Source organism: Solanum stenotomum, chromosome 8 (genome assembly GCF_019186545.1).
Source record: "Solanum stenotomum isolate F172 chromosome 8, ASM1918654v1, whole genome shotgun sequence".
Lineage (NCBI taxonomy): Eukaryota > Viridiplantae > Streptophyta > Magnoliopsida > Solanales > Solanaceae > Solanum > Solanum stenotomum.
The window spans coordinates 6,386,881-6,403,030 of record NC_064289.1 but is presented as its reverse complement, the minus strand read 5'-3'; the positions used below and the strand labels follow the sequence as shown (position 1 = coordinate 6,403,030).

Sequence of the window (16,150 nt, the reverse complement as noted above, 5' to 3'; positions counted from 1 at the left end):
AACCTATGTTTCATCCAAAAAATTATCAACAAAGAAAAATCCAATCATCATAAGTTGAGGAAGCTTACATGTCAAAATTAAGGAAAAGAATTCGCATAGTGCGTGCTTCCACACAAAAACCCTGTCAAATAAGCAAAGTTATTATAAATTAGATTAGAAAATAGTTAGGGGTCGTTTGGTAGAGTGTATAAAAATAATGATCAATAGAGTGTATTAGTAATGCTTGTATTAGTTATACTTGCATTAGCTATACATAGATTATTTCTTATGCATTGTTTGGTTTGGTGTATTAAAAATAGTAGGCATTGTATAAAAATATTTATTTACAAAAGTATTCTCCACAATTTAGGTGGAAAAGATGTAAAAGTGTTTTTAAGGGGTAATTGTGTCTTTAACCATGCTAATGATGTATTAAATCCCTTCTTTGCATTACTAATACCTAGAAATCCATGGTATTAGTAATACACTCTTCAATACACAATAGAGTGTATAACTGCAAACATTAGTTATGCATAGCAAGAAAAAGTGTACCAAACAAGGGATTACTAATACACAATTAATGCATGAACTATTTTTGCTAATGCACTCTACCAAACGAACCCTTAGTATTCACTTGACTACTTTGTAGACTCAATGTAAAGGTTGGAAGCAATAACTACAGGAGAATAATTCCAAAAAATAAGATCCCGAAAATACCCTCAAGATTTCAAGAACAAGAATGCGATGCCACAATGGTAGGTCTAGAGATATAACCCTCACCAACATGCTGAGAAATACCTGTCCAAAAGAGGATTGACTAGTTTAGTGGTGCAAGATTCTCATAAATAGGAAATACAGTTGCCAATCAGAAATAACAAATAAATAGCAAAATATCTTAAATCAAGCAAGACTAAAAGATCAGGAGATTTGTTAATAAATTTGGCATTAGATAAAGCATGCCCTCTGCGAAACTAGAGAATGAGGAGAAAAAAGTGTACTATAGTAACATGGAGTAGAGAACAAAAGAAAGAAATACAAGTACTCGTAGTTTGTGTACTAACACGTCACAAATCTTTTAAGAATATACTTCATCAAAAAGATTTACCAAGATTTAGGTTAGGGTTCAAAGTTCTTTTTGTTTCCAATAAGGAATCTAAGGTTAATTGTAATTCACTTTCATCGTTCTCCTCCTATCTAACATTATGCATCACAATTGTAGGACAGTCTTAATGATTATAGAATATATATTGCAAGTTGGTGAAAATCAAAGTCTTGCCACTCATCTTCTACATTAGGGCATCTCCAACCCAATCCTCTATTTTACTCTCCAAATATAGAGTTCTCTATTTTTTCAGACAACCAACTCCAACCCAATTCTCTATTTTACTCTCTAAAAAGGAATCTTTTTCTCTCTCCTCAATATTATATTATTATTTCTATTTCATTCTTATTTTCTTACTATTTCATACTATAAATCCTTTTTTTTTTTCCCAAATAATTACTTTATATAATTTTTAACGTGATATAAAATTATTTTTTATTCTAAATTTTTAAATAACATAAATTGCAAGAAAATATAATATAATACATAAATTAGGGGACAAATTCAAATAAAAGTGACATACAATTACATAAACACTCAATTTTTAAAATTATTACGTCGCTCCCATAAATGCTCTATTAATGCATTACGGAGTTCAAAATGAGCATTTTTGTCCTTAATTTTTTTATGTCTAGCTAAAAATTGTTCAAACCGGAGATTTTCATCTACCACCATTTCAATAGTTGGAGTTGGAGCCTCTATGGCATCTTGAATTGGTGCATTAAGATCACGTTCATCCTCAATTATCATGTTGTGCAGTATAATACATGTAGTCATTATATCATGTAGCACTTCCTTTCTCCAAAAACGTGACGGTCCTGCAATAATTGCAAAACGTGATTGCAAAACTCCGAATGCACGTTCAACATCTTTTCGGCACGATTCTTGTTTCATCGCGAAATATTTCTTTTGTTGGGAATGAGGATCACGAATAGTTTGAACAATTGTAGACCATTTAGGATATATACCATCAGCTAAATAATAACCCATATCGTATTCTTTTCCTTGAATAACATAATGGGCGGGAGGCGCAATACCGCTAGCAAGATTGGAAAATAAATGTGATGACTCTAAAACATTAATATCGTTATTGGTGCCAGGCAAACCAAAATAAGCATGCCATATCCAAAGGTCATAATCAGCAACAGCTTCAAGAATAATTGTTGGTGATCCACTACGACCTGCGTATTGCCCAGCCCATGCCGTTGGACAATTTTTCCATTTCCAGTGCATGCAATCTAGACTACCTAACATTCCTGGGAAACCACGTTGCTCACCAATGTGTAGAAGCCTCGCAACATCGTTAGGTGTTGGTGATCTCAAATATCGCTCACCAAAAACCTCTACAATAGCTCGACAAAATCTCTTCATACTTTCAATCGTAGTTGACTCTCCAATTTTCACGTATTCGTCAGTGGCATCCGCTGGCAAACCATATGCCAACATTCTAAACACAGCAGTAATTTTTTGCAAAGTAGATAATCCAAATCTACCTAGTGCATCAATGCGTTGTTCAAAGTACGTGTCGTGATCTTTAATTGCATCAACGATACGAAGAAACAAATTGCGGGACATTCTATAACGACGGCGAAATATTGCATCATTAAAGCGTGGTGTGGCTGAAAAATAATCACGAAATAAATTATCATCTGCCGCCTCACGATCACGATTGATTACCACATGACCTGGAATGGAGCCACCTATGAAAACTTCATTAGTATGGTTTTGTAGAACTTGTTGGAACATGTAGTTGTTCATACGTAGTTGATTTATTAAATTATCATGGTGTTCTGTACTAGGAAAAAAATCCAAATCTAACGAAGATGATGACGAAGAAGAAAAATCTTCATCATTATTATTAGAACAATCTCCAAGATTGAAATTCATTTTCAAAGGACAAACCAAATTACTTTAATATGTTTTGAAATGAAATGAATGTGCAGACTTCAAGTGGTAAATGGTATTCATTATATAATATGTAATGTTTTATCTAAAAAATATTAAATGTACTGATGAGAATCTCATCCAACCGTTTATAATAAGATGAAATCCATCTAATGGTGAATATGAAGATTACATTCTATCTTAATACGGTAAAATCTTATCCACACGGTGTATACATTAAACGAATACAATTTTTATTGTTACGTAATAAAGTAAAACACGAGTTAATTAATTAAAATTGCGTAAAATGAATTATTAATTCAAACACATGAGATGCATGTATTAGATTGTTGTATACATTATGTGCGGATAAATTTTACTCGATTAATATCTACATATAATTTTTTTTATCTAAAATAACTTTGAGATAACTATGAGAATCTCATCCTACGGTTAAAAATATGGTGAAATTCATCCAATAGTAAAAATCAAAATTACATTCTATCCTATTTATCTACATGCAATTTTATTTTATCTAGAAGTAATTTTTTGAGATAAGGATGAAAATCTCATCCTATGGTTAAAAATATAGTGAAATCCATCCCATGGTGAAAATGAAGATTACACTATCCAATTAATATTTATAGATAATTTTTACTTATCTAAAAAAAAATTTGAGATAAGGATGAAAATCTCATCCAATGGTTAAAAATAAAGTGAAATCCATCCCATGGTAAAAAGCAAAACTTACGTTCTATATGTATAATATTATGTTATGTATTGTATTGTTATCTTGTATTTAAATTATTATGTTATGTATTGTATTGTTATCTTGTATTTAAATTATCATATCATGTATTGTATTTTTAAATTAAATTTTTTCATCTTGCCATTTTAAATTTGCGTATTCTTTATAATGAAAATTAATAATAAAATAAAATTTTATTATTCACGAAAATTAGAAAAAAAAATTAAAATACTATTAATTTGAAATTAAAATAGTATATATTAAATAATGTTTTTAAAAAATATTATGTTACATTTAAAAAAGAATTATGAATATTAGATATTTAATTAATGGAATTATATGAAAAATAATATGTTAACTACAAAATAATAGAAAATAATAATAAAATAATGAAAAAGTGAAATAGAGAGGTGAATAGTAGTTCTCCAAATTTGGAGAACTACTATTCACCTCTCTATAAATGGAGAATAGAGAGTAATTTAGAGGGTGGTTGGAGAGCCCTTTCTCTATTTTACTCTCCAAATATAGAGAATGGAGAGTAAAATAGAGTGGGGTTGGAGATGGTCTTAGTTCTCCATGCTCTCCTATCCCCTTTTTTCTTTATCCTACTTCCTTTCACTTTGTATACTCTCTGTTTCTTTATCAATATTTGTATTCTCTTTTAGGTTTTCCGAAGTATCCCAATATCAACATTATCCTTTTCTCTTTCTTTTAAGGTGTGAGAAACAAAGAACATGGGAAAGAATATTAAGACAAAACTTAAATGATGATTCTGTCATGCTATTACGTTTAAGTAGTACTAGAAGAAGGAAATCTCATGCTCTACACGGGTCTAATCATACTGTCGAAATAATTGTTTTGATTGCAATTCGCAACATAGTTACGTCTTTTTCCATTTAGCATGTGTTTTTGAGTGAATGATATATGATGACTATTGAATGAAAGTTGTAATTTACAATACTCCTTAATTATCATAAAAGAAAAATTGAACATGTAACTACGTATACTTCTCACAAACAGTACATAGGTTGTACTGAAAACCATATTTACAAAATTTACTTCAAAATCCTGCTAACTCCTATCTAAAATGATTCTAGAACATCAATTATGGAGATAGTGTCATTTGAATAAATTTGATTACACCAAAAACATAGTAAAACAAAAGGCAGTTTAGCTAAATCTTTTGCATACTATTCTCTATGCTATAAAAACATCTAGCATTCATCTTCTTTCAAGTTGTCCACTAGATTTGCAGGGACTATTCTCCATATATCTCTGTTTTTGGCTTGCACACCAGCTTTCTCCCAACTCTGCATTGCTTCTTTAATCTTTTCATGCATAGTCCATGAGATGCCTTTGGGATTTAAAAGAAAATCCTCCATAGTTGTCCAGTGCCTTTGCAATGAAAAAATAGATGGTTAATTGTATGTCTCATACTCAGTTGGATTATTGGCCAGTATTTTCTCCACAAACATACTCGATTGGATTATTGGTCAGTATTTTTTTTTTTGGATTATTGGTCAGTATTTTCTCCACAAACATACTTGATTGGATTATTGGTCAGTATTTTCCCCACAAAAAACACATAGGACAAAGTGGTATCCCTCTCCTCTTCAGATTATCTTGGGTGAGACTTGCTTCCTGATAAAGCAGGCCACTTTGTGTGGGATTTTGTTTTCCCAAATGTCTTTCCATGGCCAGTTTCTTATGTAGTGAGGTGTTTGATTCCTTCACCTGTAAGCATTACTTACTTTGAACTGGCCCTTCTTATTACCTTTCCACCATAAGGTATCTTGACTTGCCTATGTCCCTTGAATTGTTCGATGGTACTAATGAAATCTACAACTCTTTGGATCTCCCAGTCATTTAAATGTCTTCTGAAGATGAAGCTCCATCCATAGGGTGTCCAAAATTATCCAATGGTATTTTGTTGATGAGAGACTAATGCATAAATATTGGGAACAAATTTTCCAGTCTTCCTGTCTCATGCCATTCATCTTTCCAAAAATCAGTTTTAGCTTTGTTTACCACTTTAATCATAATGTTGACCTCCATAATGTTTTGATAGACCTCCATAAACTAACTCCATAGGGTGTCGTTATTTCTTTTGTCAACTAGTGGTCTTCCTCATCATACTTAACATTAATAACATTCCTCCATAGAGTCTGGTTCTCATTACTATACTTCCATAACCTCTTCATTCTACAGACCTTGCTTTGGAAATTCAAGTTCTTGATTCCCAATTCCCCTTATCTTTTCCCCAGCTATCACTGCTTCCCATTTGACCAGATTATAACCCTTCCTTTCATTGTTTCCGTCTCTTCCTCCTGATCTTGTCCAATCTATTAATAACCCTTTCTGAAATGGGGAAAACAGAGATCATATAGGTTGGGAGTGAATCAAGGACTGAGTTGATGAGAGTTGGTCTGGCTCCCCTGGAGAGATATTGAGTCTTACATCTTGCCAATTTCTTTTCACATGTTTCAATTACACTATTCCATATTTCAGTTGATTGTGATTTTGCTCCCTGGAGCATCCCTAGATAGATGGTGGGTAGATTCCCCAATTCCCTACCTAGGATTGCATTCAAAATCTCCATGTTTTGCACCTCATTAATAGGATATAGGAAAACTTTTCCTCCAATTGATGTGAAACCCAGAAATCCCTTCAAAAAGTACCACAATCACCCTAAGGGTCCAGAGTTGATCCTCTCCAGCATCACAAAGTAGCAGAGTATCATTAGCATATTGCAAGTGAGTTATCTATAGGTTCCTTTCTTTCTAGCCACATCAAACCCTCTGAGCCACCCATTCATGTTTATTGTTTTGATCATGCTATTAAGACCCTCCATGGCTATTTAAGAAGAGAAAGGGTGACAAAGGATTTCCTTGTCTTAAACCACTTGTGCATGGAAAAATCCTGCCGATGAGTCATTGATAAGCACTAAGAATCTTACCGTTGAGATGCAGTATTTGACCCATTGTATCCACTTTTGGCCAAAACCCATTCTTCTCATAGAATCCCATAAGTACTCCAAGTTAACATTGGTCATACGTCTTCTACATGTCTAGCTTACACAAGATTCCAGGCATTTTCTGCTTTAGTCTAGAGTCAACAACTTCATTAGCTATTAGCACTGCATCCATGATTTGTCTACCTTTGATGCAGGCCATTTGTTGTGGATCAATCAACTTGGCTATCACCGCTTTTAACCATTCTGCTGGTACTTTGGCAAATAACTTTTATATACATTGGTCTAAAATCCCTCAACTCTTTGGCTCTTTCTTTCTTTGGAATGAGAGTTTAAAAAGTGGCATAAAAGACTTCTTTCAAACCTTTCGTGTTCATGAAATTCTGAAAGGTCAGCATGATGTCTTGGTTCAAAATCTCCCAATATTTTATGAATAAACCCACTGTGAAGCCATATGGGCCGGGTGTTTTGGCTGTTGCACATAGTTTTAGACATCTCAGAACTTCACTCTCCTCAAAAAACCTTCGTAGCATCTCCTTTTCCTCAGTTGTTAGTCTGGGACAATTAGGAAACAAATAAGCTGGTCTCCAGCTTGTGGTATCACAATATAACTTTCTGTGATATTCCCAATTTCCCCTTCAATTCTTCCTGGATCTTGAGATAATTCTCCCTGAATAATGAGTTGTTCAATGTTGTTGTACCTTTTGTGTGCATTTGCCATTTTGTGAAAAAAATTGGTGTTTCTATCACCCTCTTTTATTAGCCACAATGACCTTGACTTTGGCCTCCAAGATATTTCTTCATTTTTACTCCAACAAACTTGTTGCCCTCCAGTCTGTCTCCTCTTCGGTAAGCCTTCTTTCTTGCATTATTTTGTCAAATCGGTTAGTTTATTAAGTAAATTCCTTCTTCTTGTTCTCAGGTTTCCTTGTTCACTCTTGTTCCATTCCTTTAAGCTTAGTTTTTAGAGCTTTAAGCTTGGATGCAAAAATGAAATTCGGTTTTCAAGTGGAGTTGAAAGAGCTCCACCATTCCTTAATTCTCATTAAATCCTTCTGTGCCAAGCTACCAATTTTAAAATTTGAAGTAGCTTTTGTTCTTGTTCCACCCTCCCTCTTGTAATACAATAGGTGAGTGGTCAGATTTTAGCCTCTGCAGTGGCATTTCCTAGAGGCTATCTCCTGATTATCCCCTTTAAACCAAGTATAATTGTTGTCTTCAAGTTGTACATCAATCAGCTTCAAGTTTTCAATGACATCAGAGATTTTTCTAATACCCCTTGATCTTCTTAGAAAGTTTCTCTTTTCAGAGATGAATCTGGCAAAAAGCCAAGTAAGAAATCCTAACTTATGGTTTTTGGCTTACTTTATCATTTTAGCTTTAAAACCAAGTGCTTATAAGCACTTTTTTAATTTACTCCAACACTCCTAAAGTGCTTAAAAGCTATTTTGGATTATAAGCTATTTTGGCTTTAAAAACACTTCAAATAAGCCAATCCAAACAGGCTCTCAATCTGGTTAATACGGATTAGTCCTAATTGATACACAATATCATTTACAATATTCTTATTTTAGAATAAAAATGATAAATAATGACCTTTAGAATATTCTTAACATAAGGCGAATAGTTTGTCAGCATAGATGGAATTTCGTCTCAGAAATAATCCATGATGACCACTATAGGGGACAGCAAAGGTCATAAAATAGTTAAAATTCTACCTCAGATTCAGTTATAAGTGAAGAACTGTAATGCCTGATTATGTTGGCTACTGAACGCAACACCAAACGCCGGAAATAAGGTTCTCCAGATTCTCCTTCAAGCTGCTCACAGGAGAATGTATAAGATACAAAGAAAATAATGAAGCAGATTCTTGTGAAGACAGCAGTTCAAAGTGTATGCTTAAATCTGCTTCACTGAGACTAAATTCCAGATGGAAGAACTATCACCTCAGTATCAGTACGAAGTGATGTCATCAGAAGTGAGCATATCTGGCGACGGAGTACCTGCAATTAGAAGTTACCAAATTGAGAATGGATAAAACCAATACAACTAGAACAAAAGGCGATATCCCTGTACCTCTTCATAAGGAACCAACGCTCTAAACAACACCACATAATTGGATAAAATAAACCTGAAAAGAAATAAAGCAACATAAGAAAAACCAAACTATTATATAAGTTAGTCAACTTCTACAGCAAACTCTTTCAGACTCATTCAGGCAATCTACATAAACATGTTTAGTTGCCTCCTCCTCCTACAAACGCTGGATAAAATAGTACAGCTGCTACTTTAGCTCATGCTCTAAAGACTAAAGCATGGCCTACTCTTATATAGCATCAAGGCTCTCCAGCCATGGACAATCAAATCAATCAACTAAGTGCAGAAGGATGTGGAACGCAACCATTATCCACAGAGTTTAGAAACATGCATCAGCTGGCCCACAATTTCATGGTGTGTGTGTGTGTGTGTGTGTGTATATATATATGTATAATGTACACATAACAAATTATGTCAATAACTCAATCATGATATGTATTTGGGAAAAGAATGGCAAGACTTTCAAAACTCCACTAGTTAGGGTATGTAGGAAATTAATGTATTACTCAAAAGTTGAACAAGTAACAGTTTTTACAAGCTTAATTTAGCAAGTACAGCAATTTTTTGAAGAGGTAACTATTATAATGCTACACATTCATGTGATACACTCCACAAGCATCAAGTAGAATTCATATATAAGGGGACAGAAGAATAATATCTAAAAGGTTAGATCATTACTCAAGTATATCAAGTGCAAATGTCCGTTGAATGGAACTGGCACGTAGCCAAACAGCCTGAAGTACAAAACAAACATAATATCAGGGAGGAATCTAACACTTAAATTTGCAACGGAAAGCACAATTATAATGGATCACTTTCAGAAAGGAGACAGTCCAAAGATTTTGATTATCTTTCAAACAAGAAGAAGAACCATTCATAGTGGCACATACAGATCCACCTGCAGCAAGAGCTGTCAGGTCCTCAAGCAACCGAAGTGCGAGCTTTCCAGAATTAGTTAGGATATCCCTCATCAGTGATGGACCTCCAGAACAAACCTCTTGCTCCAATGACCTGTTCAAGTATGTCGCGGAAATTGAAATTCGTAAATCATAACATCAAACTTCATAAGACAAGTACGCAAATTCTTTAAACTACCCAACTAGATCAACCACTAACATAACTTCGTGAATGCCAGTAGAATAGCATAGCTTGCACAGAAAAAAATGATCTTTCATTAAAAAAGGAAGATTTAGTCAATAAGAAGGAAGAGTACAACAAGAGGAGAAGATGTCCTTGAGGCAAAATACTTGAAATATAAGATTTAATCAAATAGAGTTCTTTATGATCACTCATAGATTAGTGTAGGTGCAGTACTAATAATGACTAACTACGCAGGCATGGACAGTGGGAATATAACACACAGTTAACGCAGTAGGAAATACTAGGTATGTTCAACTTCAAGAAGCAAAGACGGGCCAGACCACCCAATAGACATCTATTAAGTTGCTGAATCACCATGAGTGGAATATAGTAATGAGTTGTTGGACATGCAGAGAAGAGGACGGAAAAAACTAAATTCATTATACTATCAGGACGTGTACTTATCATTGAAAGAAAAAAAAGAAGTTATCAGGATGTGTACATACTCTAGATGATTTATATTGCGATTGACATCACTAGTAACTGAACTGCTACGAGAAATGTACACTCCAGAACCAAATTTCCCGGCTGGAAGTGACTCAGAAGAAATCACGCGGTCAAATATCAATGCCACAGCTTGCCTAAAAGTTGCAGCAGCAGTACTGAAACAATTTTCAAAGTATGAGCACCCAAATGAAACAGGACATAGAAAGGGAACAGCCAACTTAATGCATTGAACTTTCACCCTTTAAACTCACTTTCGCACACTATCAGAGGATCTATTGTGTTCAAGAAGGCGAAGAATGATACCAAGAGCTTGAGCAGTGTATTCCTGAAAGTTATAGAAAAGTTAATGCATATCCAGTTCGAAAAGGAAGACCAACCACAATTCTCTTAAAATAAGATTTCCCACCTTAAGAGAAAACTGGGAACTGTGGATGGAATTAGAAGAAGGATTTTTCTTAAGGTTGCTTCCCCTCATTTCTCTCCCTACCTTCCTTCCATTACATGCTATCACATACTCACTAGCTATAACCTAGGCTTTTATCATTCTTTAATATACAGCTGTATGTTATTTCTGTTATACAAACTTCTACATATCAGGTTTCACAATCAAACAAATGTTTTAAATTCATTAACAATGAACATAAGTTCTGAGCAAGACTCCATACTCACATAAAGGTTTTAGAACAAAGTTATGTGCTTTATAATACTGCCACTCACATAAGACAGAAAATTAAAGATATTAGACATGGAGTCAACATTCACAAATCAGATGCAACAGGAAGGTGCCCACAAAGGATATTGTTGTCCATCACAGGCCCTCAAAAGTCTGACAAAATTCCAGTTTTTCTTTTCAAGGAACATACAAAACTAGATTAAGCATACATGAATAAGAAGTTTTGCACTTTTCTGCTTCGGTAGATTCAGGCAATCACTTAGTTGTTCAATGTCCTATAGCACTGATTCAGCCATATCTCAAAAACACATGGAACAGCCAACTAATTACTATCATAATCAAGATAGGCAAGAAATAAACAATTACCTCATTATCAGGTTGTAAACGAGATTGAAATATAATGAGGATTGTCTGCAAGGTCTTAAGTTGAAGACTCTCATCAGCCATTTCCCCGTGCTGTGAAAAGATTTAGAAAAGAGGCAGCTTTTAAATGATGCAAATATAGAGTATAGAAGCAATTTGTTATGTTTGAAGAATCCCGGCATTGGTTTCTAATTCGGAAGTATTATAGCATGGGAAGAACTAGCAGGTATACTATTTTTCTTATGACAAGAGAAACCCGCAACCACTACCCTTTGGGTGCGCACAGGGAAAAACCTCCGTTCCTATGCAATAGCTCGCAAACCACATAGGAGAGGTAACCCGCACTAGGCAAGCCTGGTATGACGAGCTCGACCCAGAAGGCAAACCCCTTGCTTTTACTGGCAAGAGGTTTCGAACTTGAGACCTCCAACATGGAAGTCCCAAGTCCAAACCACTAGACCATCTTGAAGGACTAGTAGGTATACTATTTTAGGTTACCTGAAATCCAGCATAATTTGCTTTCAATACCTTTTTTATCCAGAAATTTCTTTTTTCTTTTTATCTTGAGAAGGGGCTTCCTTTCATGTTACATTAGGTGCTCAAAATGCTCCTTCTGAGAGATTAAGCAGCATGCTTCCTAGGGATGACAAGGTTCAAAAGTTTGGAGAGGGGACCCAAAATCAATTATAGATATATTGCAATGAAGATGAACTGACTCAAGAGAACCCCACTTCTATGAAGATTTAACTGATTGTGAGCTCTAGTTTATATGTTTACCTTGGACTTGACTGCTCTAGCAATCTTAAGTTATGGCAATTGGTCAATGGGGCACCTGTTTATATCCAGTTACAGGGAAAAGGTAGAGAAATATATGTGAACTTACATCTTTGAGGGTGTCGAGAATCTCCTTCAAAGCTGAAGTAGCAACTACATCGTGAGAAATGAGTTTTTGCAGACAAGAAAGTCCAATGACGCTCATTTTTACAGTCCTAACTTCACAGGCCATCAAAAATATCTTTAGTATATCCTCGTTATGTGCTATCTCACTCGGGCTCGACAAAGATCTTAACTGCATATATGCAACAAACTAAAATTGAAACAATTATCATTATAATTTGCTGTTGAAAATGAATATGAAGAAGAACCTTCAAAATAGCGTGTTCGGCAGCATCTTTGACGGCAGGATATCGCCGGCGAGCTTCTGCTGATAAAGCTCGAAGATCTGACTCCAACACTGCCATCAAAGCCATCTCTTTTGAAACCCCCTCTCTCTCTCTATCTATCTATCTCTATCTCTCCTAATAAAACAAACACGTGAAGGTACAAATTATGATCTTAAATCATGATTTTGGAACTTCAAATAACCCCGAACACCAATCCAGACACTCGAGAACAAAGATTAGACACATCTATTGTGTTTGAAGCAGTGAATCAAAATAAAGAGGAAATAGTCAAGACTTATGATTACATTTACACCACTTTGACAAAAGTGAGAATGAACCGTAAAGAAATCAAACGACACCGCAAATACATTCACAACTAAAAACAAATGAGGGTTTAAACATTTGAAGCAAAACATATTAATTAGGGGTGTACAAAACCAAACCGAAACCGAACCAAACCGAGTCAAACCGAGCAAATACTTTATCATACTAGAACTAACTTTACACTTTTTATTTGAGAAGGTAACAACTAAACTAACTTTAACTTTTTCATGACATAACATTGTCAAGCACACCATGACTTCAATAAGAATAGTTATCTTAGTATTTTAATTTCTGAACAAGTTTATTGCACAAGGATGTATGAAGTTAAAAAGACTCCACCTCAACAAAAAATTCAAATCGAGATAACAAATAATCAGTTTTGAGGTCTTGTTATCTGGAGATCTGGAAGTAATACAATTTTGTATCGAGGAGCTGATTAAAAGTATCCTTATTTCTCTGAAAATAGCTTCAAGAATAGCAGTGCACAAGATGCTACCCCAGACTTGCTCATGGGTACAGAATAGCATATGACTGATGCGGTAAAATCTGATGCATCAGACACAAAATCTCCTCCACATGTAATGCAGGGGTAGGTTCTCCAGACAGAGTCCGATTTGAATTGCCTCGAGAGGCAGAACATACTGAAGAAACAGATAAGTTGCTGGAAGGACTTGGTCCTTGCTTTACCGATTGGTGGGGTTGTGAGCCACTGCCTATCAATACAGATCTTTTGCTAGCTATAGTCGCTGGGTACAACAGACCTTTCCGTCTACATCCTTATGGAGTAAAACCTAAATTGACAAATGATGAAATGATAACACTGAGGAGACTTGGTCGACCTTTGCCTTGCCATTTGTATTAGGTAAGTTTAATCTGATTTCAGACTGTTATTGAACTAGAAAACACTTGTTATACTTGCTCATGTATTTTTATCAGGAAGAAACAGAAAACTCCAAGGATTGGCTGCTGCAATTGTGAAGCTTTCGGATAAATGTGAAATTGCAAAAGTTTCTGTTAAAAAAGGAGTTCAGAACACTAACAGTGAACAGATGGCAGAAGAGCTGAAGGTTTGTGAAATTAGTTTAGTCCTTTGATGAAATACTTTTGTTTTTTTCTAGAAACTGACTACACTTTGTAAAACTTATCCTATTGTGTTTCAAATAAAAGTAAACTTTGCAGTGGCTGACTGGAGAAACCTTGCTCTCGAGGGATAGGGAATTTGTTGTCATCTATCAAGGGAAGGACTTCTTGCCCTCTGCAGTCTCTTCAGCAATTGAAGAACGGAGAAAGCAAGTTTTTGAAGTGGAAAAGCGGAATGGCTTTATTCATCAGTAGCAAATGCTAAGGAAAGGAAACAATCCACTACGGGAAGTGTTTCTGATGATGGACATGCACACAGAAATAACCAGAAAGGTATCCAAGAAAAAAATGAACTTACTTCCATGGACGCTGCTATCAAGAGAACTGCAGATAAATTAACCACTACATGTGTTCATAATGGTTGCTTCTGTAAACTTTCTTGCAGATTCTAATATTTATGTTTGAATGTTTTATGTTTTCATGTCAGGCATTGGAAAATAATGCCGAGGCAGAGAAGCTCCTTCTGGAGCTTAAGGAGGATGAGGTGCCACAACAATCTGATATGGATAAAGAGGGAATAACTGAAGAGGAAAGATTCATGTTGAGGAAGATTGGCTTGAGAATGAAGCCTTTCTTACTTCTTGGTGAGTGCCCCTGTACTGCAAGCCTAAAGCCTATTTCTTTTGCCAACACATTTATGGAAGTTGACTAATGTTTTTTTCTGCTCAAACTCAGGTAGGCGTCTTTGATGGAACAGACGAGAACATGGACCTTCATTGGAAGTATAGGGAATTGGTGAAGGTAATAACAGGGAGGAAAAACATTGAAGAGGTCCACCATATAGCTAGGATGTTAAGAGGCAGAGAGTGGGGGAATACTAGTTGCTGTTGAGAGAGTTAATAAGGGTTATGCGATCATTGTGTTAATAAGGGTTATGACCAAATGGTTTCACTATGCACGAAGGAAATGAATCTATAGCATATATTTCCTTTACTGCAAAATATCAACTAAAATTTGGAAAAAGTATGCTACAACAGTAAGGATTGTCAAGATCAACGATGGACTGAGAATTTAAAATGGCATGGACAAAACAGAGAAATGAGAGAGAAGCAAACATACAGTATGACTCTGGAGGGATGTATTTATTACATATGACAAGATAGAAACTACGGAACCCTCCGAGCAAAGTAGAGACATGTGGAGGAAATTCTAAGACAAATAGTGCAAGGCTTTTTTAGCAGAGGCAACAGGATAACTTAACTAGTAGATAAACTCAAGTACTTTAAAATTTTATCCTTAGAAGAGCAAATTTTATATAGCAGGGAAGATGAGTTCTTAGAAATTGGGTCATTACGTACAACGCGTACGTGTCTTGGTTTTGAATTTCATTCTAAATCTGTACATAACTCTGCTTTGATGATAAATGTTTTACTTACTATTCTACTGTTGTAATTAGCAATTGTGAGGCTGATAAAGATGGAAATTAATGAGCCTGTTTCAGATTCTAAAAATTCGCCCCTCGTTCAAAATTATGGAGGCATTCAAGCACTCTCTAAGTATGTTATGAAGAGTGACAACGACACGATCTTGTGATTGCTGGGAGTAAAATCTTACTTTGGTGTCAGCTCCTTAATTTTTGAGTTAAGATTTCAATTTTCACCATTTTCCTACTTCTTTTGCATCATTTTGATGCTCCTACTAATAATTCATTACTTCATCTAAGAAAAAAGTTCAATTTCTATAGTGTGTTGTATAATTAACAAAAATAAATTGATGTTTTTCTCTATTAGATCCGTTTTAATTTTATGAACCTATTTGGTGCTTGGACACTAATCAGTTCTCAATTTTGTTCGACCGAAGCTATATGTACTTTGAGAAATTTCATATCTGAAGGACTGAATCTCGGTTGTATGTCAGCTTTGGGAACTGACAGATATGTTCTAGTATGTGTTAATGTCTACTTATATCAACATGATCCAGCTTACTTAGTTCATTATTGATGATTTTAAAGATTTAGGGAGAGGTGAGATGGTATACTTTAGAAATTCCTTTTTGACATTTCCAGGAATAAGAATATTTACAAGCATGCACATGAATAACTCAACTCCTAAAGACTAAGCTTCAATCACTAACTGGAGCTTAAACTCTCTCCCACAATAAAAGTTTATGCGACAACACT

The 16,150-nt window shown here is 34.9% G+C and overlaps 1 protein-coding gene and 1 pseudogene across 4 annotated transcripts in view; one reads left to right on the top strand and one right to left on the bottom strand.

The window, feature by feature from the left end:
* Positions 1-12,702, bottom strand: part of LOC125872042 (uncharacterized) — a 64,549-nt gene extending 51,847 nt beyond the window's left edge. For 2 of the 4 annotated variants that reach the window (XM_049552699.1, XM_049552700.1), the window contains exons 1-12: positions 12,550-12,702; positions 12,288-12,473; positions 11,408-11,497; positions 10,620-10,693; positions 10,368-10,523; positions 9,597-9,792; positions 9,460-9,515; positions 8,761-8,815; positions 8,631-8,687; positions 8,403-8,504; positions 697-777; positions 69-121 (exon numbers count right to left, since the gene is read on the bottom strand). In XM_049552699.1, coding sequence (XP_049408656.1) covers positions 69-121; positions 697-777; positions 8,403-8,504; positions 8,631-8,687; positions 8,761-8,815; positions 9,460-9,515; positions 9,597-9,792; positions 10,368-10,523; positions 10,620-10,693; positions 11,408-11,497; positions 12,288-12,473; positions 12,550-12,654 — 1,211 coding nt within the window. In that variant the 5' untranslated portion in view covers positions 12,655-12,702. Of the gene's footprint in view, positions 1-68; positions 122-696; positions 778-8,402; positions 8,505-8,630; positions 8,688-8,760; positions 8,816-9,459; positions 9,516-9,596; positions 9,793-10,367; positions 10,524-10,619; positions 10,694-11,407; positions 11,498-12,287; positions 12,474-12,549 lie in introns of those variants that run through there. The other 2 variants (XM_049552701.1, XM_049552702.1) reach the window with 2 other exon arrangements.
* Positions 12,703-12,746: 44 nt separating this feature from the next.
* Positions 12,747-15,208, top strand: LOC125872511 (CRM-domain containing factor CFM2, chloroplastic-like; annotated as a pseudogene).
* The last annotated feature ends 942 nt before the right edge of the window (positions 15,209-16,150 follow it).